The sequence below is a fragment of the Pyrus communis genome, chromosome 9 (genome assembly GCF_041283825.1).
Source record: "Pyrus communis isolate YQ-2024b chromosome 9, ASM4128382v1, whole genome shotgun sequence".
Lineage (NCBI taxonomy): Eukaryota > Viridiplantae > Streptophyta > Magnoliopsida > Rosales > Rosaceae > Pyrus > Pyrus communis.
Window position 1 is genome coordinate 21,477,609 of NC_142573.1, and position 27,872 is coordinate 21,505,480.

Consider the following 27,872-nt stretch of genomic DNA (forward strand, 5'->3'; position numbering starts at 1 on the left):
CCCAAGAGAACGGCACTGAAGAGGAGATCCAAGATGTTTTCTACATCACGGTTCAAGAAGGTACAGAAGACGAAAGCCCGAGGAAATACTCAGAGTCCCTACTCTCCGACGCTGATTCGAGCGGCAGTACAACCATGCAAGTCATGACCACTGGAGCAACTTCAATCGAGGAGCAGCTAGCTCGAATGAATGAAGCAATCGCAAAGCTCACACGGACTGTGGAAGAGAAGGACTTGCAGATTGCCGCACTCGTCAACTAACTAGATGCGCTGCCCGACGTGAAAGTCGACCCAAGTGTTGGCCTAATAAAGAAAGAAGACGACGAAGAAGAGGAGCCACCAGCGGAGAAAGTTGAAGAGAAGCCGAAGCTAGACCAAGCAACGACATTCATGGGATCTCTCTCTATCCAGCAGCTACAGAAGATGATCGCAAGCACTGTCAAGACACAGTACGAAGGAAGCTCGCATGACTCCGTACTGTACTCAAAACCTTACTCCAAGAAGATTGATGCTTTGAAGATGACAAGGGGTTATCAGCCCCCAAAATTCATGCAGTTCGATGGAAAAGGCAACCCGAAGCAACATGTCGCCCATTTCGTTGAAACTTGCAACAATGCTGGGACAGAGGGAGACTACCTCGTCAAACAGTTCGTGCGTTCGCTGAAAAGTAACACTTTTGACTGGTACACTGACCTCGAACCTGAGTCTATCAACAGTTGGGACCAGCTAGAAAGGGAATTCCTCAACCGTTTCTACAGCACTCGTCGTACTGTAAGCATGCTAGAGCTGACCAGTACGAAACAGTTGAGAGATGAACCTGTCGTCGACTACATAAATAGATGGCGTTCATTAAGCCTGGATTGCAAAGATCGACTTTCTAAAACCTCCGCCATTGAGATGTGCGTTCAAGGCATGCAGTGGGGACTACACTACATCCTTCAAGGCATCAAACCACGAACATTTGAGGAGTTAGCCACCCGCGCCCATGATATGGAGTTAAGCATCACCCGTCATGGGAAGAAAGAACAGATCACCGACTACAAGAATGACAAAGTTTTGGGGCCAAAGGTGGATAAGGCTGCGTGGAAACCCACCAAGGAAGCAATGACGATCAACACAACTCCAGTCAAAATCCATACACGAAGCAAGGCAATTCAAACCGAAGCTTTTCGTGATCAAGAGATACGTAAACGCACTTTGAAGGAGCTTGAGGAGAAGACTTATCCATTCCCCGACTCTGACGTGGTTGCCATGTTGAAAGACTTGCTTGACAAAAAGGTGATCGACCTACCTGAGTGCAAACGGCCAGAAGATATGAACCGTACTGACAGTCCAAGGTACTGTAAATTCCACCGCTTCATTAGTCATCCGACGGAAAAGTGCTTTGTGCTAAAAGATCTCATCATGAAGTTGGCTCAGAAAGGGATCATCGAGCTAGATCTTAATGATGTGGTGAAGTCAAACTATACCACCGTCACTTCTGGCTCTTTGAACTCAAAATCTTCACCTCAACCGCTGGGGGCATGCTCCAAAACCATGTCAGTCAAGTGAAGTGAAGTTGAAGGATGAACTTATGTCACTCCAAAGAAAATGCACAAGAAACATAGGTCTCCTCCACAAGTTCACCAATCGGAAAGGGGGCAAAGCAGCTACCGTCAACCTTCAAAGCTACATGAAAGTGTTGAGAATGATGAAGTTATGACACAAAGATCGTCCGTTGCCATCACAATGCGCGATTTCTTCCCCAAAGACTTCTTCAATCACTCAGTCAAGACTCCTTGCTATAAAGATTGCAAGGAATGCTTCTCTAAGATCGTTTGACAAATTTCAAAAGCTCCTCGTTCGCACGAGCCTAAAAGGTGACATCAAAAGCTCCTTGTCTGCAAGAGTTGAAACTGCAAACGACATCAACGCTCCTGGTCTGCACGAGCATAAAAGGCGACACCAAAAGCTCCTTGCCTGCATGAGCTGAAACTGCAAACGACATCAAACGCTCCTTGCTTGCATGAGCTGAAACTGCAAATAGCACCAATGCTCCTTGTCCGCACGAGCATAAAAGGCGACAACAAACGCTCCTGGCCCGCAAGAGCATAAACTGTGTACGGCAAAATCATCATCAAACACCATCACTCATTTGAACTACGTTATGACTTGATCTCTTCGTTGGAAGAGTACGTAGGCAACTTGAAACTTCAAAACTTCAAGTACAGTCACATCAAAATAAATAAATAAATGTTTCATTAAAGAAAGTCAATTTTATTACAAAAGAAAAGAAAAAAAAAAAATACATATGTTACTATGTATTAGAAAAAAATATATATATTCTCTACTATTTAAAAAAAAAAAAAAGTTTCTTCAAAAGAAAATGTATATATATATATATATATAAATTCCTTCTCGGCCCGAATAACATATACAGTAGCAGCCCCAGGCTTAGCAGATGGACCTCAAGGCCCTAGACAAAACGGACGGTGCAGACCCTCGTTGAAGCCCAAATCCGGGCCCAGGCACAGCCTCGACAACTCCACTCGCTTCTTGGCTTCCGTTTCTGCACCTCATCGTCTACAACACTCCCTCCACTACCAAACAACCAAACATACAAAGAAGAAAGAAACTTTCTTCCTTTCCCCTTTCATTCCCTTTCTCCTTCACTGCTGGATCCGCTCCTTTGCGTGTTTCTGGTGAGAAATTGGTTGTGGGGTCCATGAAGATTTCTGGGTCGTTGTTGGTTTCCGCTCCAATGGCGTTTCTGCGATGATCAGATTGTTTCTTTGTGATATATGTTGGCTTTTGCAACTGGGTATGTGCTATAAAGTTTGAAGCTTTAGTGGGTTCTGTGATACGATGCAATCGGATGGGTCGGAAACATTGAGCCCGACAACCCAACGGCTGCAGTCTTTTTCAGCCGCCGATACGAGAGGGAAGCACAGGATACATGCCAAGTTGAAGCGGCTCGAGCAAGAAACTAGATTCTTAGAGGAAGAACTGGAGCAACTTGAAAAGATGGAAAACGCATCATCTGCGTGCAAGGAAATACTGAAGGGTGCAGAAACAAAGCCGGATCCATTACTCCCAATAACACACGGCCCTCTTAATCCATTCTGGGATCGATGGTTCGAAGGCCCCCAAGACTCGAAAGGTTGCAGGTGCTGGATATTGTGATGGTCTTTACCGAGTTCCAGGCTTCCATCGTCTTTTGTTCACACAGACAGAAGAAATGAAGAAAGAAGATGGTTCCAAAAATGGGTCTTGAGCCCCGAGGCCTGTTTGCTTCAAATGCAAAAGCTTTTTCTGCAACAACAAAAGCCATTAAGCTAGCAGAACAGCGGAAGCCGCATCAGCAGCAGCTAAAAGTGCTTTTGGGTGCTGAGAGATTTCGTTTCAACGGCTGAGCATGTACTTGGGTAGTCTCTGTTTGACCCAGAATCTGGACTAAAAAAAAAAAACAGGAAAAAAAATGAGTTTTTGTTTTTGGGGTTTTTAGCATTGAGCTCTCTGGGGTTGTAAATTTGAGTTCAGCCTATCTGTAATTTGTGCTTTTGAGGGTCAGGGTTTTGCATATCATCAGATTCATCATCACACCCCTCCGTTAGCCATATATTCCCTTTCCGCTCTCCACGGAAGAAGAAAGTCAATTCCAGACTCCAATTCCAATTCGCTGAGTCGTCTTCTTCTCCTTTGACGAAGAGGAGGAAAAAGGAGGACTTCTTTGTGGGCGTCGCTCAGATTTAAATCCTGCGGTTGGGACATGGAATCATCAACGCCTGATCATGCCGATCATCATGCTGCTAACAACAACAACAAGAAGCCTCGTAATAATCCAAATTTGATTACGACAAGCGATCACCTGCGGCATGTGGAGTCGATGGCCACAATGCCTTCCAGCGCCGGAAACATTTCCCACCTGAACGCTGTCATGCCTCGAAGCATCACTCACTTCTACTACAGCTACTTGCAGATCAGCTTGGATGCGAGCCGGGACATATATCTGATTTTGAATTGCAAGCATGTGATACTCAACCAAGCATAGTAGCTGGCGCCGCAAAAGAATTTCTGTTCTCAGGAAGGTTTGATAATCTTTGCATGTCATTTTGCTCTCTAAAGGCATTGATAGACGCAACATCTTCTGATAGCAACCTTGAAGATGAGTCTGGTGTTAGAATGGTGGCTTTGTTTGATCATGAAGAGGTCGGATCTGATTCAGCCCAGGGCGCTAGGTCTCCAGCCATGTTGAATACTCTTTCACGAATTACAAGTTCCTCCACCACAGATTCTAAGCTGCTCGAGAAAGCTATTCAGATGAGCTTTCTTGTATCTGCTGACATGGCACATGCCTTACATCCTAATTATATGGGCAAACATGAAGAGAATCACCAACCCAAGTTGCATGGGGGCCTTGTGATCAAACACAATGCAAATCAACGCTACGCAACCAATGCCGTCACTGCATTAATATTCAGGGAGATAGCAAGGAATCACAGCCTTCCTGTCCAGGACTTGGGGTCACGGAGGAGGGGCTTCCCCATCCGCTGGGAGACCAGGCTCCGACTTTGGGAGCTGCAAAGGAAGCTGGGCGTGGCTTGGGAAGTCCGAGAGGTCACTCCTCTGTCGATCATCGACCTCCTCACGGCTGTGCTCCATCTTCAAGCTCTCCGAACTCCGCTGCTTCAGCTCTCCAAACTCCATAGCCGCAGCAACAGCATCCCCTAACTACCTCAAGCTCCTCACTCCGGCCACCGTGGTCAAAATCGGCGAAGAACTTCAGTGACCGCTGTCAAACGACTAGCCGATCGTGAAGCTCGACGCCTTACACTCTGCCTCAAGCTCTGGCTGCTTCTGCACTTCCGCCATGGCTGCTGCCTGTGAATGTGATTAACAAAAACAAAGTTTGTCAACTCACATCTGCTTGCCTCTGCTGCTGCCTTTGAATGTGATTGACAAAACCAAAGTTTGGCAACTCACACCCAAAGATCTCATCCGTCTGCTGGCCTCTGCTGCTGCCTTTGAATGTGATTGACAAAATCAAAGTTTGTCAACTCACACCCAAAGATCTCCTCCGTCTTCTCTCGGACTCGGCCTGGGTTTTCACCCACAAACTCAGCCTTGCAGATCACCATATAAAGAAAAAAAAAATGATGGAATCTAGATGGACAGCACCAAAAAAAATATATATATATATATATATAATAAAAACAATGATGGTGCTTCTGGAACCATGTGCAAAAAGAAAAATATATATATATATATATATATATATATATATATATATATATATATATATAAAATAAAAACAATGATGGTGCTTCTGGCACCATCTGAAATATATATATATATATATAAATGAATGGTGGATCGGTGCCACCGAAAGCAAAGAAAAGTAAAAAAAAAAAAAATAATAATAATAATAATGATAATAAATAATCAAATAAAATAAAAAGGAATGATGATGGACGGTGATGTATATGTTTTATCTGTATTTAGCACAATACACTGAATAAAATAAAGCATGTCCATTAATCTCCAAGAAATTACAAGTGTGTACAAAAAAAAAAAAAAAAAAAAAAAAAAAAAGATGGAGCTTTCACAAAGGATGTTCACGTGAAGCCCCATTACTTGGCAAAACTCTAGAAGCGGAAGGCATCGGAGTAGAAGGCATCGGAGCGGGAGGCATTGAAGCTAGAGCATTCCAGGCCTCAATACTGGGTGGAACGCTAGATGACCCAGGAAAAAGGTGCCTCTGGAAGAAAGTCGCAAGCCTGTGACGGTCACTTTGCATTCGACCATTGGATTCTTGCAGCTCATCAAGCTTCCTCTTCATGCCCGACGAATAGTTATTTGCAAGCACATGCAAACTTCTATTCTCGTACTTAAGCAGTTTGATCTCTTGCTTAAGACTTTCCACCTCCGCCATCAAGGATTCAACTTGGCGGGAGCGAGCAAGTAGGCGTTGGCCCATGTTGGACACAGAGCCTGCACACTGAACACTGAGAGCGAGGGACTCTTGAACGGCCAACTCATCGGACCGTCCTGAAAGCAGCCGACTATCTTCAGGAGTGAGGAGGTTCCTAGCTACTATCGTAGCTGTTGTTGCGTCCTTCATCACAAAGTCTTCACCTGTAAGAGGACCGTTAGAAGATAAAAAAGAAGGGCGCCATACATTACCTTGACGGGGCACAACCGGATCGCTGCTGAGACTCAAATCTAAGCAAAGGTTCGATGAGGTAGTCATTTTTCAAAGGTGTTCAAAGAGAAGGGATAAAAAAAAAATTTCAAAGGGTCGGAGACAATTTTTCAAGAATGGGCAATCTTCAGAGTGTGAATGTTGGGGTGATCAATACCGCTATAAAAAGCCAAGGCGACACGACCACCGATTAAAAAAAAAAAACCGGGTTTTCCTGCGTGAAGTTCGGCGACGCTTTCGCGGCTTTTCAGATAACGCGTTCAACTTTGTCAAAAGATCTCTGACAAAGTTGAAAACCCGTGAAGGTTATCATCCCAACTACGCGCCTTTGCCAACAAGCGTGGTGACAGAGCCGCACCCGTGACTACTTTTTCGAAGAGGCGCTCGCTCAGAAATCGAAGAGACGCTTGTTCAAAAAATCGAAGAGACGTTTGTCGACAAGGGTAAAAGAACAGTACCACCACTTGCTATTGGAAATCCCTATATACGTCGACCTTCATCTTTTATGGCAAGGCAGACCTGAAGAAAATGCCCAACTCTTCCTCACCTCTGAGGGCGCACTCCCAGCAAAGCCTCTCGAAATACACAATTCTTCTTCTTCCTTTGAGAAAACCTATTCAACCTTTGAAGATACCAGATGCCTGGAGTACAGATGACCCAGGAGGAAACGATAGATTGAAGCATGTGCTGATTCATTCACCGCTTCTTCAAAAGCAAAGGTATCTCATATCATCAAGGGCGAAAGCATAGGTATCTCATATCATGCTTTTTCCCTATCTTTTCCTTTGCCCTTGTTCTCACCTGCCAAGACAAGGACAGAGAAAGCAATATGTCGGAACCTCCACTCAAACCAGTTGCCACCAAGAAGTGAAGCACCATTTAAATGCAAAGGTTGCATTCAACTCCTGCATCAGAGGACAAATACTACAAGAGAAGATGCTAAACCTGCATAAGGAAATACCACTTCTGCAAAGGGAGCAAGTAAGGCAAGTGAAAATGATACATCAAAGCATGTGGAGATAAGCACAACAAATATATGTGCTGATTCATTCGCTGCTTCTTCGAAAGCGAAGGTATCTCATATCATGCTTTTTCCCTGTCTTTTCCTTTGTCCCTGTTATTACTCGCATGGCAAAGTGAAAGAGAGCAGTCAGCGGCACTTGGAGTCAGTCTTCCGATCTGGAACCGACTACCTGAAATCTATTCCTGATTGCTTACCTAGTATTGCTCTCGAGTAGTCATCTTCAACGGTTGATACACTGCCAGAGAAGGGACAAGGAAACTTCAATCTTTCCAATGCGTATTCAATACGAATTGGAAAGATTGAACAAAGAAACAGGTCAGCACCTCCACCTCGTACTTGCCTGCCATATCCTGAAACCGCTCGTAGACCTTCGGGGGGAGACCAAAAGAATCCTGCTGCCCAGTTCAAGAGTAGCACAAAGGAAAATCAACGAGCGGAGGAGACCAAAAGAATCCTCCAGCCCAGTTCAAGATTAAGCCTGTGGAAAATCAACGATTAGAGGAAACCAGAAAATCTTCCAGTCGAACTCAAGATCAAGCCTCGATGGCCCTTGAAGAAATTTCCAGCCCAATTCAAGATCAAGCCCCGACGGCCCTTGGGTTGACATCTACATTAAGGGACTTCAAAACGCATCTTCTACACGTGACAAGCACATGTCAACGACGCGCCTTGAAGTGGGGGCATTTGTAGACATCGAAATTTCGGTGAAATGAATGTTAACCAATAATTAAAATTTCAACGCTCACGTGTCACATAAATTTTACATGTAGCGTATGACTCAACGAAAAATCGAAATAAATTGGAAAGGTCATCAAATAGGACACGTGTCAATACCTGGCAGAAATGATTTATTTCATCTGATTATTTAAATCCAAAAATCAAGTTTTGGAATTCTATAAATAGGAGGCCAAGGCATTCATTTTGGGGGGGAAGAAGAGAAAGGAGGAAGAAGAGGAAGGAAGAAGGAAGATAAAAAGAAGGAAATTTACATCACACCAAAACCTTGAAGCTTTGAAACTCTAAAGCTCTCAAGCAAATCCCGAAGGATCAAGAAAACACTCTTCGTTCTTCGTCAAATCCTCCTTCAAGGTCAAGCCCCGACGGCCCTTGAAGAACTTCCACCAACTCAAGATCAAGCCCCGACGGCCCTTGAAGAAAGTGTTCATCGTTCATCATCCGTTCATTCAAGATCAAGCCCCGACGACCCTTGAAGAACTTTCACCGATTCAAGATCAAGCCCCGACGGCCCTTGAAGAAAGTGTTCATCATCCGTTCATCCTAAAGATCAAGCCCCAACGGCCCTTTGGATCAACAACCTCAACAAATCCACACATCCAATTGTTCTTCAAGATTAAGCCCAAAAGCCCTTGAAGATCCGCTTATCCATCAACCTTCAAGATCAGGCCCGAAAGCCCTTGAAGAAATCCATACACCCAGTCTTCAAGATCAAGTCCAAAAGCCCTCGAAGATCCGTTCATCAACTGTTCATCCCTAGATCAAGCCCCGACAGCCCTTTGGATCAACAGCTCATCCACAAACCTGCACCCTACGAAGATAGAATCAGAGGATCAAATTACAAAGAGATTGTAACCCCAAAATCATTAACACGAAAAATATATTTTGTGCACGTATTCTTGTTTCTTGTTTCATGAACTTTTCGTGGTTACAGTTGCATGTGAGCAATTAAGGATTTAGTGAGGCGCAGGCTTCATACTTGAGTAAACTAGAACTATGTTATTAAGTGCTTACTATAGATTTGAGAATGCTCTTGATTATTTTTTCGCTACAAAAGATTCCTCTTGTTAAACATTGCATAGTTGTAGCTTTCTACAAAAGATTCCTGATGTCTCCGGCTGCCAAAATGAAATCATTTTTGTTTCGTGATCTTGATCCTCCTTCATTAAGAGCAATGGTTAAATTTTATCAAGGACTTTTGCGGTTTTGTCTGCAAAATAGTCAATGAATGAAGCGTGATCAACTTCTAATAGTTTTCCTTTTTATCTTTTTAACTTGATGCTCTTTATCAATGACACAGCTGGTGTGATAACCACAAACACCGTAGCTATCCAACTTGCAAATGCATGCCAAAAACCCTGGTAAATTACATATGTGAATACTTCTTTGCTTGCGTTAGATAAGTACTTGTTTGAACTTTGAACATATGCGTATATACTGCATTTCCTTTTTATCGTGGGATTTATTTTTCTCACCATTGGATTTTGATTTTCAAATCAGTTGCTTCTAAAACACATCGATACCCTTCAACTCATAATGTCATTGTTTTGCAGCATTGCATTATTTGGCTCTGTAGACAAGGGGAAACTATTCGTCCCCAAAGCAAAAGAGAAGAACTGTGTTATTGTTTCATCCAAGACAAAAAAGTTAAAGCATATTGACACTGAAGCTGTTAAAATGCACTTCCAATTTCAATGTGTCCCTAGCTCTAGTCTAAGAGGGGTTAAAGCTCACCCTGATTAGTGATTTAATTACATTTGTTCTTGTACTACTACACAATCTAAAGCCAATATAAAGCCCAATTTGTATAACGGACCATTAAGGCAATGTTGATTAATACATGTAGGATATATTTTTTCTGTTATCGACGTTCTAAGTGTTAACATAGTCTGATAGTCCCAAATCGTTTAAACAGACAATGGAATTCCATACACAAGTATGAATTCGACACCAATATAATTTAAGGACAATCCTACTGCAAGGATACATTAAGAGAGGACAAAATATTAGAACTAGTTCTTTTCCTGCTGGCGTGATCACATTGTTTAGTGAGCTTGAATCAAAAGGACTAGGCTGGCATCCTGTTACTCTGAGAACACAATTGATGTTTACAACTTCTGTAGCTTGCTGTCCGAGCAACAATGCTGGTTACAATGAGACAATTAACGGTTCTTCTTACTTCCATGATTACTAGTATCTAGTGCTGAAGGTTTTCAGTATTTTCCTCCATGCTTGACAGTTCCTTGCAAAAGTAGCATTATGTTGAGCATGACAAGTACAAATGTCATAGCAAGCATCAGCAAGAACTACAACCCAAACAAGTGGATAAAGCATATGCATCATTCCTTCTCTTTTGCAAGTTAGAAGGCTTTCAGTTGCCTTCTAATGTCATTTTACATTAAAATCATATTTCTAGTTTCTTAAACAAGGGCCGACCTTGAAATTCCATGGAAATTACCAATATCGGCAGTGGCTAAGGTGGGTACATCATTAAGTTTTCTAGTAGGAATAGGTTTATGATGGCCATTTGAAGCCTAGTTGTCTATTCTATTATTCAAATTTCAGTTTTATCATCACAAATTTGAGACATATTAGTTTGGTGGATTCCAATCATGTGTTCCTCGTTTTAGACCAGACTAAGGATTTTCTAAACTTCCCATTGCATTAAAATATAAACGTGCGAGAAGTTTGTTTAAATTTTTCCTCAGCTCATTTTAAGGTCATAAGACTAAAACAGAAGTTATTAAGACTGCATAAAATTTTCAGAGAATACGTCAAAGAAAAGTGATGCATCATCCCATCTTATCACGTTGAAATCATTTGTGATTATTGCACTGGTTATTGAGACAATGAAAGGCAGGAGATATATAAGGGAAGTGATGCTTGTACCTGGTCTTGCGAAGAACTTGCTTAGTGTAAGCCAAATGATTGAGCATGGTTACTTTCTTCTATTTGGAGACTATAGAGTGGATGTGTTTGATGACAAGTGTCTAAGTAATCTGGTGGTTATTGTGAAACAGAGGGGAAATAGGTGCTTTCCTTTGCACTTGATGCTTCCAACTTATGTCTTAGATTTCTAGATATTAAAGAATAACACACAGCACCAAATACCTCGAGATGTTTAATCCCAGGTCTTCTTCCACTATAAGCTTCAAATGGTGTAATATTGTCTAATGCACTTGTAGGATATTTATTCAATTAATAGACTACAGTGTTGACTGCCTCTCCCCATAGCTTATAGGGTAACTTCTTCTTATGCAGCATATTCTTAGCCATTTCCACTATTGTTCTGTTCTTCCTTTATGCCACTCCATTTTGTTGTGGAGTGTAGGACACATTGAGCTGCCTTTCTATGCCAATTGATTCAGAGAATGCATTAAACTTAATGGAAGTAAATTCTCCACCCCTATTAGTTCTCAGTTTCTTCAATGAGTAACCACATTACAGTTCAACCATAGCTCCAAACTTCTTGAATATCCCAAACATTTTTGATTTTTTTCATAAAGTAAATCCAACACATTCTTGAATAATCATCAATGAATGTAAGGAAATACCTGTTTCCACTCATGGTTGGAACCTACATAGGTGTATAAACATTAGAATGCACCAATTCCAATGGTTCTTATGCTTTCCAAGTAGTCTCCTTAGGAAATGACTCCCTGTGATGCTTACCAAGTACACACCCTTGGCATACATCATCACTATCTTGGATTTCAGGTAGTCCCAACACAATTCCTTGATTCTGCAATAGCTTGAGGCTCCTGAAATTCAAGTGGCCAAATCTCTTGTGCCACATCTTTGCACATCTTGCACACTTGTACTCAATGCAAGCTCCTTGTTTGTACTAAAAATCAAAGGAAAACACCTATTTCCCTTCTGTTTCACACTAATCACCGGATTACTTAGAGACCTGTCATCAAACACATCCACTCTATAGTCTCCAAACATAAGAAAGAACTATGTTTAGTCATTTGGCCTACACTAAGCAAGTTCCCTGCAAGACTAGGTACAAGCATTAGTTCCCTTATATATCTCCTGCCCTTAATTGTCTCAATAACTAATGTTCCATTTCCTGCAACATCAACCAAAACTGTAGTGCCTACTTGGACTTTGGCTTTCACATTTCTATCAATATCAACAAGTAAATCTTCTCTGGCTGTCATATGATTACTGCATCTACTATCTATGTACCACACACCATTCATCTTCTTCACTTCACTAGAGTGACTAGCATAAAATAGATTACCAGTTTCTTCAACCTGATTAGCAAAATTTACTTGTCGCACAACCTTGTTTACATTGCAGTATCTTGCAATATGCCCAATTTTGTTGCACTTGTGACACTTAACTTTGTTCTTAACCCAACACTCCCCATAGTGAAGTCTATCACATAATCTGCACTTATCCCCAGTGTTGTTTGCATCATTTTTCATAGGAACAACAACCGTATTACTCTGATCAGTCTTATTACTCCACTGTTTTCCTTTTGACTTAAAATTCTTCTGATATTTGCCATTGTTAGCTTGAACATTAAACATGTTTGGTTTAGATGCATTGTTCAAGCTAGCAAATGCCTTCTTTGTGCTACTCTCACCGTACCTATCAAGTCTTTACTCACAACCTTTCAGATTAGCAACTACATCCTAAGCAGCTATGGTCCCCACATCCTTAGTATTTTTTTATCACTGATGCAATACTATCATAAAATTTAGGCAAACTAATTAACAGTTTCTGCACTATTCTTTGATTACTCAGATCTTCACCATAGCTTCTCATTTGGTTAATCAGATCAAACAATTTAGCAATATACATAGAGAGTGATTCATTTTCATTCATATAAGTATACTCAAAATCCCACCGAAGACCTTGAAGTTTCACAAATCTTACTTGTTTATCGCCAAAAAATTCTTGTTTCAAAATGTCCCACGCAGCCTTTACACTTTCCTGAGTTGCGATCCTTGGAAAATTTTGATCTGAAACAGCACCTTGGATGATTCTAAGTGCTCTAGCATCCTTGATTACATTCTCTTGCATCAGCTTCTTCTTCGCCTCTGTGAGCTCCTCCTCCTTCTTCATCGGAGTATCATAACCCTTTTCAACTAGATTCCACAGTTCATGTGAACGAAAAATGGTCTTTATTTTGATTTGCCAGAAATCAAAATTCTCGCCATTGAAGACTGGTGCTCTGAGTTCTCCTCTTGCAGATCCAGCCATGTTAGACTAGACCATAGATACAAACTCGAATCACTGCAATGAGCTTTTGCTGTGAATCCGCGCTCAATCCTCCACATATATGACACCCAAAAAATTCAGACCTAACCTGGGTCTGAGGCCATGTTAGTGAGTTAGATTCAAACAGAGAATTTTGATGATGATTATGGAAGAATACTCAGAAAACTTGAAGAAAGAGGAAGAAGAATTCTGATAAAAAATAAAAGACAAAATTTCGGCATATTGAGCATATGACCTCATACAAGACAAAATACTGTTGAGAGTGAAAGAGCGAGAGATATACAACTTAAGGTTCAATCTCAGCCATCCATTCTATAATACACTGAGATTAGAACACTTGTCACATATCAAGCCCTATGAGACTTAACTAACACATTACATTTTAATCACATAAGCTCAGCCTAGGGATGGGCAAAATATCCATGGGTTTGGGTAACCGCGATTACCCACCCATTTAAAGTTTACAGTTATGGTTATGGGTAACCGTTTAGACAAACAAACGGTTATAGGTATAACCATTTATCCGTGAAATTTAAATGGACGGTTATGGATATTACCCATGGTTATGATGGGTATCCATTGGTTATGGGTATTACCTACGGTTATAACCGGTATCCATTTACCCATTTAATTTAATATATGTAAAATTAAAAAAATAAAAAATAAAAAAATAAAAAACACTAAATTTGAAATTAGTTTGATGGCTTTTAGTAGGGATACTGTTAAATCTCGTTGGTGAAGGGAATGGATTCTATTTGACAACCAAAATTTATATTATACTTTTCACTCAAATCGTGTTAATTTCTCATGTGGCTTTGGAGGTTATCTTCGGGATTTGGGACACATATTAGAACATAAGTGCAAATGATTGTTGTACCAAAAAATTACCAAATGATAACATTATGTGACGTTGGACTGAAAAATCACTTGTTAGAAAAAAGAAACGTTATCCTAATTTCTATGGTCGAAGATAACGCATTCTCCAATGAAGCATTTTCTATGCTGCTGAAAGAACACCAAAATTAGATGTGCTTTACATGAACAACTAATTAATGAGACGGGAAATCGTACACTGTCCCTAAATCTTCATTTTACAGCACCCTTCAGAAATCCCAGCATTGTCTAGATTGCTTTATTTTTGTTTTTTTAGTTTGGAGTTATTGGTGATACTAATTCAATTTATGCATATGGGTGTGTGAAAAATCATGGAATGTAAATCTTCTGTTTATACATATTGATGAATGGTCATACTAACTCAATTGATTTGGTACTTGGCTTTTGTTTGGGTATAGCAGAAAAATATCGTTCATAAACTATTATTTCAATTATTGGAATTGTATGAGGACTTAAATGATTAAAATAGGAAAATGCATACTAAAATGTACCTATAATGGTGTTTAATCGTCAGAAAACGAGAATTATGACAAATTTTTCTTTTGTAATTTTCAAGTTGTTAAAAAAAAATGTAGACGGGTGAAAAAGGGTAAATGGGTAAAAAAAGGATAAACGGGTTCAAAAACGGATAAAAGGCTATGGTTAAATGGGTACACGGTTATGGGTATGGTTGACCGTTTATAAACGGTTATGGGTATGGGTATAACCGTTTATGTAATTACCCAACGGGTAAATAGTTATGTGAGTATGAACATAAACGGTTATGGGTAAATAATCGCAGTTACCCACCCACCATATCCGTTGCCCATCTCTAGCTTAGCCTATGAGCTAAGCATTGCGCTAATTAAAACTTGTAATCTTCTTCACATCAGTTCACCAATTTACATTGTGAACACGAAAGTTTCTTTGAAACAAGAAACCAGAATAACGTGTACAAAATAATATTTTTGTGTTTATGATTTTGGGGTTACGATCTCTCTCAAATTTGGTCCTCTGATTCTATCTTCGTAGGGTGTAGGTTTGTGGATGAGTTGTTGATCCAAAGGGCCGTCGGGGCTTGATCTAAGGATGAACAGTTGATGAACAGATCTTCAAGGGGCGTTGGGCTTGATCTTGAAGAATGAGTGTATGGATTTCTTCAAGGGGCTTTTGGGCTTGATCTTGAAGGTTGATGGATGAGCAGATCTTCAAGGGCTTTTGGGCTTAGTCTTGAAGAACGATTGGATGTGTGGATTTGTTTGTGCTGTTGATCCAAGGGGCCGTTGGGGCTTAATCTTAGGATGAACGATGAACACTTTCTTCAAGGGCCGTCGGGGCTTGATCTTGAAGAATGGTTGTGTGGATTTCTTCAAGGGCTTTTGGGCTTGATCTTGAAGGTTGATGGATGAGCGGATCTTCAAGGGCTTTTGGGCTTAATCTTGAAGAACGATTGGAGGTGTGGATTTGTTGAGGTTGTTGATCCAAAGGGCCGTTGGGGGCTTATGCTTAGGATGAACGGATGAACACTTTCTTCAAGGGCCGTCGGGGCTTGATCTTGAAAGAGGATTTAACGAAGAACGAAGAGAGCTTTCTTGATTCTTCGGAATTCTTGGGAATTTGGATGGTTGGAAGCTTTGGAGTTTCAAAGCTTCAAGGATTTGGGGAATTCTCTTCTAATTTTGGAGTAAAGAAATGTATTTGTGAATTCCTTGATGCTTGATACCTTGATGGAGAAGCCTATTTATAGGCTTTGAGAATGAATCACCACCACAAAATATTTTTTTCCTTTCCAAGCACCATTGCCTAATTTTCCCACTTAATGCAATATTGAAATTGAAGTGGTGTAACTTATGGCCTAATTTCCCACTTAATACCATTTTAAACTTGAAGTGGTCTAACTTATGGCCTAATTTCCCACTTAAAACCATTTTAAACTTGAAATGTGTATGCTTTGTCATTGCCCAAATGAGAAAAACTTGCTTTGATCCGTAATGGATTGAAGTGTGCTTGCCTTGTCATTGCCCAACATGAGAAGAAAAACTTGTTTTGATCCTCAATGGATTGAAATGTGCTTACCTTGTTGATGCGAGATTTATACGCACACAAATTAAACCCTCTTTTTGTCAAATTGTAGTATTTGTATAAGTAGGGATCGTTCTAGACCGGGGATTAGGAGGGATTGTTAACCACTTGGATTTGACTCAAAAACTTAAAATAAAGATATGAAACACTATACTAGACTCAAAGAATGCAAAACTAAACTTTAAAACACTAAGACAAACCAAAAGACTCAAAACAACACAAACACACTCAAATCTGCCTAAAAATCACTTTCTGGGCAGATTTGAGCATAAACACAAATTTGGACGAAATTAAGTAATAACTTGACTCAAGAACGTAAAAACACAATATAAAACACTAAACTAACTCAAAGAATGTAAAACTAAACACTTAAAACATTAAAACAAACCAAAAGACTCAAACATCACCCAAAACACTCAAAACTGCCTTAAAATCACTTTCTGGGCAGTTTTGAGCACTTTGGTGAATTTGGACGAATTTATGAAATAAAATGAATCAAAACTCTTATAAACACAAACTAAGACACTTTCTAACTAAAATGGACAATAAAGTAAAGGGGGATTTGGTTTTTGATGAAATTAAATAAAATGCACAGATTCTAAGTTAAAACAGATAGTAAAGATGAAATTGATGGAATTGAATGGATGGGAACCTAGCTAAGGGGTTCATCTCCACACATGTTACACTTGCATAATAAAACGATTTCCAATTGTATTTCAATAAACCATGAATTCTCAACACCCCAAGTTAACCGTGATGCACTAATTAACCTTCAAATCTTCCTAACGTTATTGAATTGGATGATGCATGCGACAATTCAAAACATTCCCCACAAGTCCTCAACATGAATGCATAGAAGAGATACAAGCAAGAATCATTACGCTCTATGAAAATTATAAGTGTTGACGAGGCATTCGTTACTATGGATTGCATGAAACTTATGCCAAGAATTCGTTTAACGCGATTGTTTATAAGCAACCTCCACTACTTGTGAATATAAGTTCGTAACTATTAGGTGAAACTCACTTATATTCTAGCGTCATATTCATGCATGAAAATTAAGCGTGCACTCTCAATAAACATACATAAATAAGTTATCAATCAAACGGTTAAACAAATTGAAATCACAACTTATGAAACGCAATTAGAAGTAATCAAATTAAAATGCAAGCATAAACATATATTTCGAATCACCCCCTAACCAAGGGGGGTTTATTTCCTCATAACTTTGAAATCAAAGAAACACCTAAACATTCCAACAACTCAAACTTGAATTGTATGAACGTTTAGGCACTCTTCTCTTCCATTCCTCATACGTACAAAACAAAGAGAATTGAATTTAAACTTTGAAATCAAAGAAACACCTAAACATTCCAACAACTCAAACTTGAATTGTATGAACGTTTAGGCACTCTTCTCTTCCTCGTTGTTGTAGCACAAGGTCTAAGGTGAGGTTTGGTGGTGTGAATGGTTTGGGGAGTGGTGTTTGGATTAATAGGGAAACTCACGGCACAAAGGGGGAAGTGTTTGTGGTATGTACAATGGATATGGATTTCTGAAATGGAAGTGTGTGTGACTGAAATGTGTATGAATGAGTGTGTGACTGAAATGTGTATGAATGAGTGTGTGACTATTGTGGCTGCAATGGATGCTTATTTATAGGTGAAATGGGGGGAACATGACAGCTAGGTTATGATGATGAATGCATGTGCAATGTTTTGGGAGAAAGAGGTGAATGGTGGCTGCAATGGATTAAAGAATGGGAGTGCATGTGCTTTGACAGCTAGGTTAAGTGAATGCATGTGCAAAATGCATGTGGAATGTGGCTGCAATGAAGGAATGTGATGGAATGATGAAAGGGGAAACATGACAGCTAGGTTGTGATGATGAATGCATGTGCAATGTTTTGGGAGAAAGAGGTGAATGAATAATGAAATGGGAAAGCATGTTAAGTGATAAGTGATAAGTGTATGATATGTGGTTATGATAAGTGATAAGTGATAAGTGATATGATAAGTGATATGATAAGTGATAAGAGCATGTGGGTTAATTAATGAAGGAAATGCATGTGCAATGACAATGTGTTAGAATGGATGTGTGTTATGCATGGCATGATTGGGATTAGGAAAGGTTTAAATGTCCTAAAACTAAAGGGAACAAGGTTCCAACACTTTGGTCTTCAATTAGGTCTTCAATTTCGTCCAACACTTTGGCTCCAAGCATAAGCTATCCATCCTTAGCCCAAAAGTGCTCCAAAAGTCTCCAAAATGCATCTTTTTGCTCCTTTAGCCCTTTGGACCTACAAACACACGAAAATAGCTTAAAGTACTAAAATAACTAAAGAAACATAACGTAAATGCACGAGAACAAGCCATTTAAGTCGCATGAATATGCTCCTATCAAATACCCCCACACTTATCTTTTGCTAGTCCTCGAGCAAAACAAAACAACAAAAGAACACGAAACTAGACAAAACGAACAAAACACAACCTACACCTTCCAACAATCGTCTCATGGATTTCTAATGCACATGACAAGTTAAAAATCATTATTCCCACAGATTTTAGCCATCTTTACACTTACGTACATTCTTACTCATAGTTACCACATACTATTTCACAATTAAGCATTTAAAACCATGTTTTGAATGAAGTAACATGCCTTAGAGAATTTGCTCAAATCCTTACAAGATATGCACTCGTTTTTCACACAGATTTTCTGACTACACACCCTACACTAGTTATATGTGAGAAGATTGATGTAAATATGAATTCTAACACTCACATATGTTATATCAAAGAAAGCATTTTCTGGAATGTATATGAATATGATCTCATGAAAGGAATGCTACTAATTAGATGCGAGAACCAGGGACACCATATGCTTACATCAATTCCAAACTCCACATTATTGAAAACATAATGATCAAGATTGAAGCATAAGGGTTGTAACGGGTTAAGGGTGATTGGCTAACAATGAAAGGTAAGGATAACAAACGTTCTTTAGGCAATAACAAGCAAAGTAATGAAATTTGACACTTAGAATCACTCGTGATTGCAGAAACTCACTTAGACACACAAGGGGAAAATTCACACAACTCTTAGGGCCATATTCAACGTTTTGGACCCTTTCTTCAACTACCACAAACATGTGAGCTTATTTTCACTTATTTCTCACTCTTTTTCTTTCTTTTCACAACTTTTTCTTTTCTTTTTCTTTTTCCACGAAATTTCTTTTTTTCTTTTTATTCTCACTCATGCCTTATTTCTTTTTTTTGTGGCATATCAACACACACACACAAATTCCCCCACACTTGTTGTTTTGCATAATCGAAAGGATTCCCTCTAAATCATGCTTACTATGCTTCAAGAACAAGGGTATGGGTGGTCCTAATCTAGGCTAGGTAGGGATGATATGGATAAACAAATAACAAAGGCTAACAATGGCTCAATGGGGATTATGACCTACAATATATAGTGCATGGGTTGGCTATTTGGTTGATGGCTTCACTACACACTTCATCTTGATATATATTATGCAATCATGCTTTGAATGGAATGGATGCAAGTTCTAGCATTTGGAACTAAGTGATGAAACGCCTTCTAATTAGCAACCAAGCAAGAATAATGAGATCATGCAACGACTTTAGAAAACAAGAAATCACAGAAAATAACTCTCCAAAGAAGGTAATGGCTCGAGTCTCACAGGGTTGTAGCGTTTGTTTGAGTTCCTTCCTTCAAGCATGTTACAAAAACGAATTTTTCTTTTATGATTGCATGTGAAGTCATATATTATAACCATAACCAAGCATATACCAAGAGTAAATCAAACTTTTCTCTATGTTTATAACTCTTTTTAACAGTCATGCAATTACAAACCAAATCCTTATCATTGTGTTGGAAGGTACCCTAAGACACAAACACACAAAAATGACTCAAAACACTCTTTTTTGGCTTTTCAAAACATATTTTTCAAATTTTTAAGTGATTTTCGGAGTTATAAAAACAAAACATACTAAAACACTCTAAAACAACTTAAAAACACCCTAAAACAGCAAGGAACAACATTTGAAGTTATGGGTGATAAAATCCCACGAATTTGCATTAACAACATTAGTTACCCCCCCCACACTTAAATCAAACATTGTCCTCAATGTTTTAAGCATAGATTCACACAAAGCATAAGTAAACACACAAAAAGCACTTAAACATACTAAACATGGCAGAATGTAACTAACAAAAAGAAGAGTTTAGGGACGCAAATCTGGTTATGGAGTGTAAATTCCCTCTTCTCCTTGGTGATTGCATTGAGGCTTTGATCTTTGTGATTCCACAGGCTACTCTTGAACTGGTTTCCTCCCATCGTTGATTTTCCTTTGTGCTACTCTTGAACTGGGCAGCAGGATTCTTTTGGTCTCCCCTGGAGGTCTGAGCTTTCCCCTTTTATCTGTTTCTTTGTTCAATCTTTGCAGGAGTGGTCCCTTCTCTGGAAGTGTATCAACCGTTGAAGATGACTACTCGAGAGCAACGCTAGGTAAGCAATCAGGAATAAATTCCAGGCAGTCGGATCCAGATCGGAAGACTGACTCCAAGTGCCGGCTGATTGCTTCTTTCACTTTGCCATGCGAGTAAGAACAAGGACAAAGAAAAAGACAGGGAAAGAGCATGATATGAGATACTTTTGCTTTTGACCTTGATGATATGAGATACCTTTGCTTCTGAAAAAGCGGTGAATGAATCAGCACACTTCAATCCGCCATTTCCTCCTGGGTCATCTGTACTCCAGGCATCTGGTATCATCTTTGGGGAAGAAGAAAGAATTGAGTATTTCGAAAGGCTTTGCTGGGAGTGCACCCTCAGAGGTGAGGGAGAGTTGGGCATTTTCTTCAGGTTTGCCTTGCCATAAAAGACGAAGGTCGACATATATAGAGATAATATCAAGTGGTGGTATTGTTCTTTTACCCGTGTCGACAAACGTCTCTTCGATTTCTGAACGGACGCCTCTTCGATTTCTGCACGACGCCCCTTCGATTTCTGAACGACACGTAGTAGTGCGTACGCGGCTCTGTCAGAGCTCTTTTGACAAAGTCGCACGCGTTTTCTGAAAAGCAGAGAAAGCGTCGCCGAAATTTACGCTTGTCGGCAAAAGTGTAGCTGCGATGATGACCTCCACGTGAACTTTTGACAAAGTTGAACGCGTTTTCTGAAAAGCCGAGAACGCGTCGCCTAACTTACGCCGGAAATTCCGGCTTTTTGAATCGGTGGACGCGTCGCCTTGGCTTTTTATAGAGCTATCGATCACCACAACAAACACACTCTGAAGATTGCCCATTCTTGAAAATCGACTCCGGCCCTTTGAGAATTAACTCCATCCACCCCATCTCTTTGAACACTTTTGAAAAAAATGGCAAACCCATCGAACCTTAGCTTAGAATTGAGTCTTAGCAGTGATACGGGCGCGCCGCGTCAAGGTAATGTATGGCGCCCTTCTTTCTTATCTTCTAACGGTCCTCTCACAGGTGAAGACTCCGTGATGCAGGACGCCACAACAGCTACAATAGTAGCTAGGAACCTCCTCACTCCAAAAGATAGTAGGCTGCTGTCAGGACGGTCCGATGAGTTGGCCGTTCAAGAGTCCCTCGCACTTAGTGTTCAGTATGCGAGTTCTGTGTCCAACATGGGCCAACGCCTGCTTGCCCGCTCCCGTCAGGTGGAATCATTGATGGCGGAGGTGGAAAGTCTTAAGCAAGAGATCAAACTGCTTAAGTACGAGAATAGAAGTTTGCATGTGCTTGCAAATAACTATTCATCGGGCATGAAGAGGAAGCTTGATGAGCTGCAAGAATCCAATGGTCGAATGCAAAGTGACCGTCAAAGTGACCGTCAAAGGCTTGCAGCTTTCTTCCAGAGGCACATTTTTCCTGGGTCATCCAGCGCTTGGCCAAGTATTGAGGCCTGGAATGCTCTAGCTCCGATGCCTTCCACTCCGATGGCTTCCGCTCCGATGCCTCCCGCTTCTATGCCTCCCGCTTCTATGCCTTCCGCTCCTATGCCTTCCGCTCCGATGGCTTCCGCCTCGATGACTTCCGCCTCGATGACTCCCGCTTCTAGAGTTTTGCCAAGGAGTGGGGCTTCAAGCAAACAACCTTTGTGAAAGTTACATTATTCTGCCATGTTTTTTTTTTTTTTTTTTTTTTCCTTTTTTTTTTTTTTTTTTTTTCAATGTATTGGGTTGCCTCCCAAATAGCGCTTTCTTTTAAGTCTTGCAGCCGGTGAAGAACCCAATCACTCCAAGATACGTTCACGAATCGGATGAGAACTCCGAGTCATAAACTAGTACCTAAAACAAGAAACAAAACAACATAAGAATCTGAAATAAAAACAAACGAAAATAAAACAATCCAAGGAATTAGCAAATTTACTAATCCCCGGCAACGGCGCCAAAATTTGATGCGAGATTTATACGCACACAAATTAAACCCTCTTTTTGTCAAATTGTAGTATTTGTATAAGTAGGGATCGTTCTAGACCGGGGATTAGGAGGGATTGTTAACCACTTGGATTTGACTCAAAAACTTAAAATAAAGATATGAAACACTATACTAGACTCAAAGAATGCAAAACTAAACTTTAAAACACTAAGACAAACCAAAAGACTCAAAACAACACAAACACACTCAAATCTGCCTAAAAATCACTTTCTGGGCAGATTTGAGCATAAACACAAATTTGGACGAAATTAAGTAATAACTTGACTCAAGAACGTAAAAACACAATATAAAACACTAAACTAACTCAAAGAATGTAAAACTAAACACTTAAAACATTAAAACAAACCAAAAGACTCAAACATCACCCAAAACACTCAAAACTGCCTTAAAATCACTTTCTGGGCAGTTTTGAGCACTTTGGTGAATTTGGACGAATTTATGAAATAAAATGAATCAAAACTCTTATAAACACAAACTAAGACACTTTCTAACTAAAATGGACAATAAAGTAAAGGGGGATTTGGTTTTTGATGAAATTAAATAAAATGCACAGATTCTAAGTTAAAACAGATAGTAAAGATGAAATTGATGGAATTGAATGGATGGGAACCTAGCTAAGGGGTTCATCTCCACACATGTTACACTTGCATAATAAAACGATTTCCAATTGTATTTCAATAAACCATGAATTCTCAACACCCCAAGTTAACCGTGATGCACTAATTAACCTTCAAATCTTCCTAACGTTATTGAATTGGATGATGCATGCGACAATTCAAAACATTCCCCACAAGTCCTCAACATGAATGCATAGAAGAGATACAAGCAAGAATCATTACGCTCTATGAAAATTATAAGTGTTGACGAGGCATTCGTTACTATGGATTGCATGAAACTTATGCCAAGAATTCGTTTAACGCGATTGTTTATAAGCAACCTCCACTACTTGTGAATATAAGTTCGTAACTATTAGGTGAAACTCACTTATATTCTAGCGTCATATTCATGCATGAAAATTAAGCGTGCACTCTCAATAAACATACATAAATAAGTTATCAATCAAACGGTTAAACAAATTGAAATCACAACTTATGAAACGCAATTAGAAGTAATCAAATTAAAATGCAAGCATAAACATATATTTCGAATCACCCCCTAACCAAGGGGGGTTTATTTCCTCATAACTTTGAAATCAAAGAAACACCTAAACATTCCAACAACTCAAACTTGAATTGTATGAACGTTTAGGCACTCTTCTCTTCCATTCCTCATACGTACAAAACAAAGAGAATTGAATTTAAACTTTGAAATCAAAGAAACACCTAAACATTCCAACAACTCAAACTTGAATTGTATGAACGTTTAGGCACTCTTCTCTTCCTCGTTGTTGTAGCACAAGGTCTAAGGTGAGGTTTGGTGGTGTGAATGGTTTGGGGAGTGGTGTTTGGATTAATAGGGAAACTCACAGCACAAAGGGGGAAGTGTTTGTGGTATGTACAATGGATATGGATTTCTGAAATGGAAGTGTGTGTGACTGAAATGTGTATGAATGAGTGTGTGACTGAAATGTGTATGAATGAGTGTGTGACTATTGTGGCTGCAATGGATGCTTATTTATAGGTGAAATGGGGGGAACATGACAGCTAGGTTATGATGATGAATGCATGTGCAATGTTTTGGGAGAAAGAGGTGAATGGTGGCTGCAATGGATTAAAGAATGGGAGTGCATGTGCTTTGACAGCTAGGTTAAGTGAATGCATGTGCAAAATGCATGTGGAATGTGGCTGCAATGAAGGAATGTGATGGAATGATGAAAGGGGAAACATGACAGCTAGGTTGTGATGATGAATGCATGTGCAATGTTTTGGGAGAAAGAGGTGAATGAATAATGAAATGGGAAAGCATGTTAAGTGATAAGTGATAAGTGTATGATATGTGGTTATGATAAGTGATAAGTGATAAGTGATATGATAAGTGATAAGAGCATGTGGGTTAATTAATGAAGGAAATGCATGTGCAATGACAATGTGTTAGAATGGATGTGTGTTATGCATGGCATGATTGGGATTAGGAAAGGTTTAAATGTCCTAAAACTAAAGGGAACAAGGTTCCAACACTTTGGTCTTCAATTAGGTCTTCAATTTCGTCCAACACTTTGGCTCCAAGCATAAGCTATCCATCCTTAGCCCAAAAGTGCTCCAAAAGTCTCCAAAATGCATCTTTTTGCTCCTTTAGCCCTTTGGACCTACAAACACACGAAAATAGCTTAAAGTACTAAAATAACTAAAGAAACATAACGTAAATGCACGAGAACAAGCCATTTAAGTCGCATGAATATGCTCCTATCACTTGTCATTGCCCAACATGAGAAGAAAAACTTGTTTTGATCCTCAATGGATTGAAATGTGCTTACCTTGTCATTGCCCAAATTGAGAAGAAAAAACTTGTTTAATCATCCAAGGGTATTTCTTCCTATTTTGTTGAGTCACATGCCATGTGTACAATTTGTACGACACATGGCGTATGCCATGTATGCCCTGACATGTCAAAACTTTAATGCGTTGGTGAACATTTGTTTTACTGAAATTTCGATGTCTACATACATATCAACAAAATCTACTGTAATCTCAATTGAAGAATATTTGATGTTCCAATCTTGACTGATTCCGACTCTCTGGTCTAATTCAAATGCTGAATTATGAGAGTGGTTTTGAACGAGTTGAAGGATCTTCCTTTGACTCCACATATATCATTGCAACATATCCCAACATCCACAACAAAATGTATTGAAATGGTACATACGATACGCATGCAGAAACACTCAAAAATGCTCCCCACATACTGAGGATCTTTTATGTACCCAAATGAAAATTTTGTCACCCAGGGAATGTTCTTCCCAAAACGTACTCCATAATACGTACCAGATTCACCGAGCAACTGATAGGCCCTACAAATTGACAGGAAAATTATTAGTTATATAACTCAAACAATCGATTTTTTAAAGAGAAAACCCCAACTGCAGAACTCTTGGTCTGCAATAAATCACAGTTACATTGAATGATTAAGGTAGTACTCTGATCACCAAGTTCTTATATGTTTTAATTAATCTTTTAAATATTCAGCGCCTTTGGTTCTGGTCACATACAACTGAAATATAGGCTACAATTACATCAAGCAATTTTCATTGTACTTGAAATTCAATGGATATAGTAATGAGTCCACCGTCGGGACTATCTTACAAGGCCCTAGTTTACTCTCATTATTCTTCCCACTTCAGACTTCATCTATTTCAACTGCTGCCGATAATCTTCAGCGTGATGACCGCACAATAATGCATACAGCACCAGTTTGCTCCAATTATTTGGTTGAAGTGCAAAAGCATGTTGTTATCAACAGAAATTTTAGAACAAAATGCTGAAATAGTTTATTAAATCTTTATAGTCAAGAATAATTTTGACTAGAAGCAAATCAGTGCCCTCTTCTCCTTATTTCCCTCTTTGTTGCATTACCTTAGAAAACATACCCTTTCTTTTCTTTTTTCCATTGGGGTAGGGAACATAAAACTTAACTTAAAGTTCTAACTAACAAGGATCTTAACACAAATTATTTGTGGTTCAATCAAGCAGAAATTACCAAGGGAACATCAAAAGGAACTGGACATGAGGTCAACGGCGATGAACTAAACACCAGTTCTAGCACATATTATTTTTGTCCCAATCCCACTCTTTCCTTTCCCATTACACCATGAAGCAAAATAATTTCACTCCTATGAATTATATGATTTCATACGTTCAATGCAATCTTTTTTCTCTGTCAGGATTTCTACATATAAGCGCTTCCCTTCCCATGAACTAGAAAGAGCTGTCCATAGATACAGAATACAAAAGATGGGCTTCCAATGTCCCCCCATAACATTTAAGTAGCATTTGAAAAGGATATTCATAGAAATGATGAAAGATCCCACACACTATATCAATTCGAGCATCACAATCAACAAGCTGAACCACATTTGGTTTGGATTAAAATGCACCCTGATCTCCATATCCGATCATGAAAAATATACGTATCACAAAAACCCATAAAGGATATTCAGTTCAAGAGCAACCCAACAACCATAGCAGCAAGCTGCGCAGCATGACACATAACTATGACCAACATGAACACGAACTAATTAAGCATGATGAGAAAGAATTTCTCAATCCTACTGTGTCATACAGATTCAGAACATGTAATCAATTGACTAATCAAACAGTTAATTCCTGCCATTAAAAGACAAAAAGAAAAAGCTTCCCCAACTACCTAATCAATGAACCCAAATTCCATAACATGAAAACACATCCAAATAAAATAGAAAAGTGAAAACTACCCATGTCTTGAAACAAGAAATAAAAACACCAATAAAATGGACTAATCTGAAGTTGAGGAACTAGCCAAAGGCAATGAGGGGACAGAAGTAAAGAGTGGGAGGCCAAGAGAAGGTAGAGACTGAGAAAAGAGAGAGGAATTGAATCAGCTTCAGGAAAGGAGCCACATAGGCCATCACTTTGCACGGGTCACGCCCTTTCCCACACAGCTCTACCCATGTTTGTGGGTAACTCCACAACCAATAGTAGAATGGGAAGGGTGAAAGCACTCCTATTGCTGCTGCTATCCCCATTTTTCTTTTTCTTTTTCTTTTTTCACTTGATTCTCTCACTTTCTCGGAAAAATGGTTCCTTCTTCCTTCATGTGTGCCTCAGTGAATCTGAGCTCATGTGTTTCAGTTGATTTTAATGTCGGACTGAGGTAGGTGGTAGGCCCATGCTTACAGCCCGATACTTAGCATGGCTTTGAGCTATCGCATCTTCAGAAGCACATATGATGAAGGGGATTTAAAGTTTTGAACCTCGCATGCAAAAAGATCCACTTTTTAATTTGAGAATTTCATATGTATTTACCCATGATGTCATCGATGTAGACCTCCATAGTTACTCCAATCTGCTTCTTAAACGTCATGTCTAGTGTCAGAGGGAAGAAGGGACCAGGGTGGGGATAGGCCCATCATCACTTTACTTTTAGCATACTTGTTCTATACCGCAGTCTTTCAAATTCCACCGCCTAGGTCCCAACAAATCCGTTTCGCGTCCCAGTTTTTATACTAGTATTTGTATTTTACTCTGTCATCTATCTTGCAAATAATTTGTTTAAATTATGAATTTGTTTTTGTTAAATTGATCAATTGCAAGTTTTTTAATTGATTATCAAATTTGTTTTGAG

At 39.5% G+C, this 27,872-nt stretch overlaps 1 protein-coding gene, 1 long non-coding RNA gene and 3 pseudogenes across 2 annotated transcripts; 3 read left to right on the forward strand and 2 right to left on the reverse strand.

Moving 5' to 3' along the window:
• Nucleotides 1-2,570: 2,570 nt before the first annotated feature.
• On the forward strand, nt 2,571-3,201 carry LOC148694394 (guanine nucleotide-binding protein subunit gamma 2 pseudogene; annotated as a pseudogene).
• Nucleotides 3,202-3,241: 40 nt separating this feature from the next.
• Nucleotides 3,242-4,709, forward strand: LOC137744444 (putative aspartyl aminopeptidase pseudogene; annotated as a pseudogene).
• Nucleotides 4,710-4,781: 72 nt separating this feature from the next.
• Nucleotides 4,782-13,153, reverse strand: LOC148694395 (uncharacterized). The gene is made up of 5 exons (XM_088700696.1): nt 12,666-13,153; nt 11,920-12,538; nt 11,612-11,783; nt 11,494-11,516; nt 4,782-4,859 (listed from the first exon to the last, which is right to left on the reverse strand). The coding sequence occupies exons 1-5, from the start codon at nt 13,151-13,153 to the stop codon at nt 4,782-4,784; spliced, it is 1,380 nt and encodes a 459-aa protein (XP_088556822.1).
• A 2,093-nt stretch (nt 13,154-15,246) lies between these two features.
• Nucleotides 15,247-15,837, forward strand: LOC148694396 (uncharacterized). The gene is made up of 2 exons (XR_015966987.1): nt 15,247-15,291; nt 15,501-15,837. It is a non-coding gene; the product is annotated as an uncharacterized LOC148694396 (long non-coding RNA).
• Nucleotides 15,838-25,253: 9,416 nt separating this feature from the next.
• LOC148694397 (phosphatidyl-N-methylethanolamine N-methyltransferase-like) lies at nt 25,254-27,469 on the reverse strand (annotated as a pseudogene).
• Between the last annotated feature and the right edge of the window lie 403 nt (nt 27,470-27,872).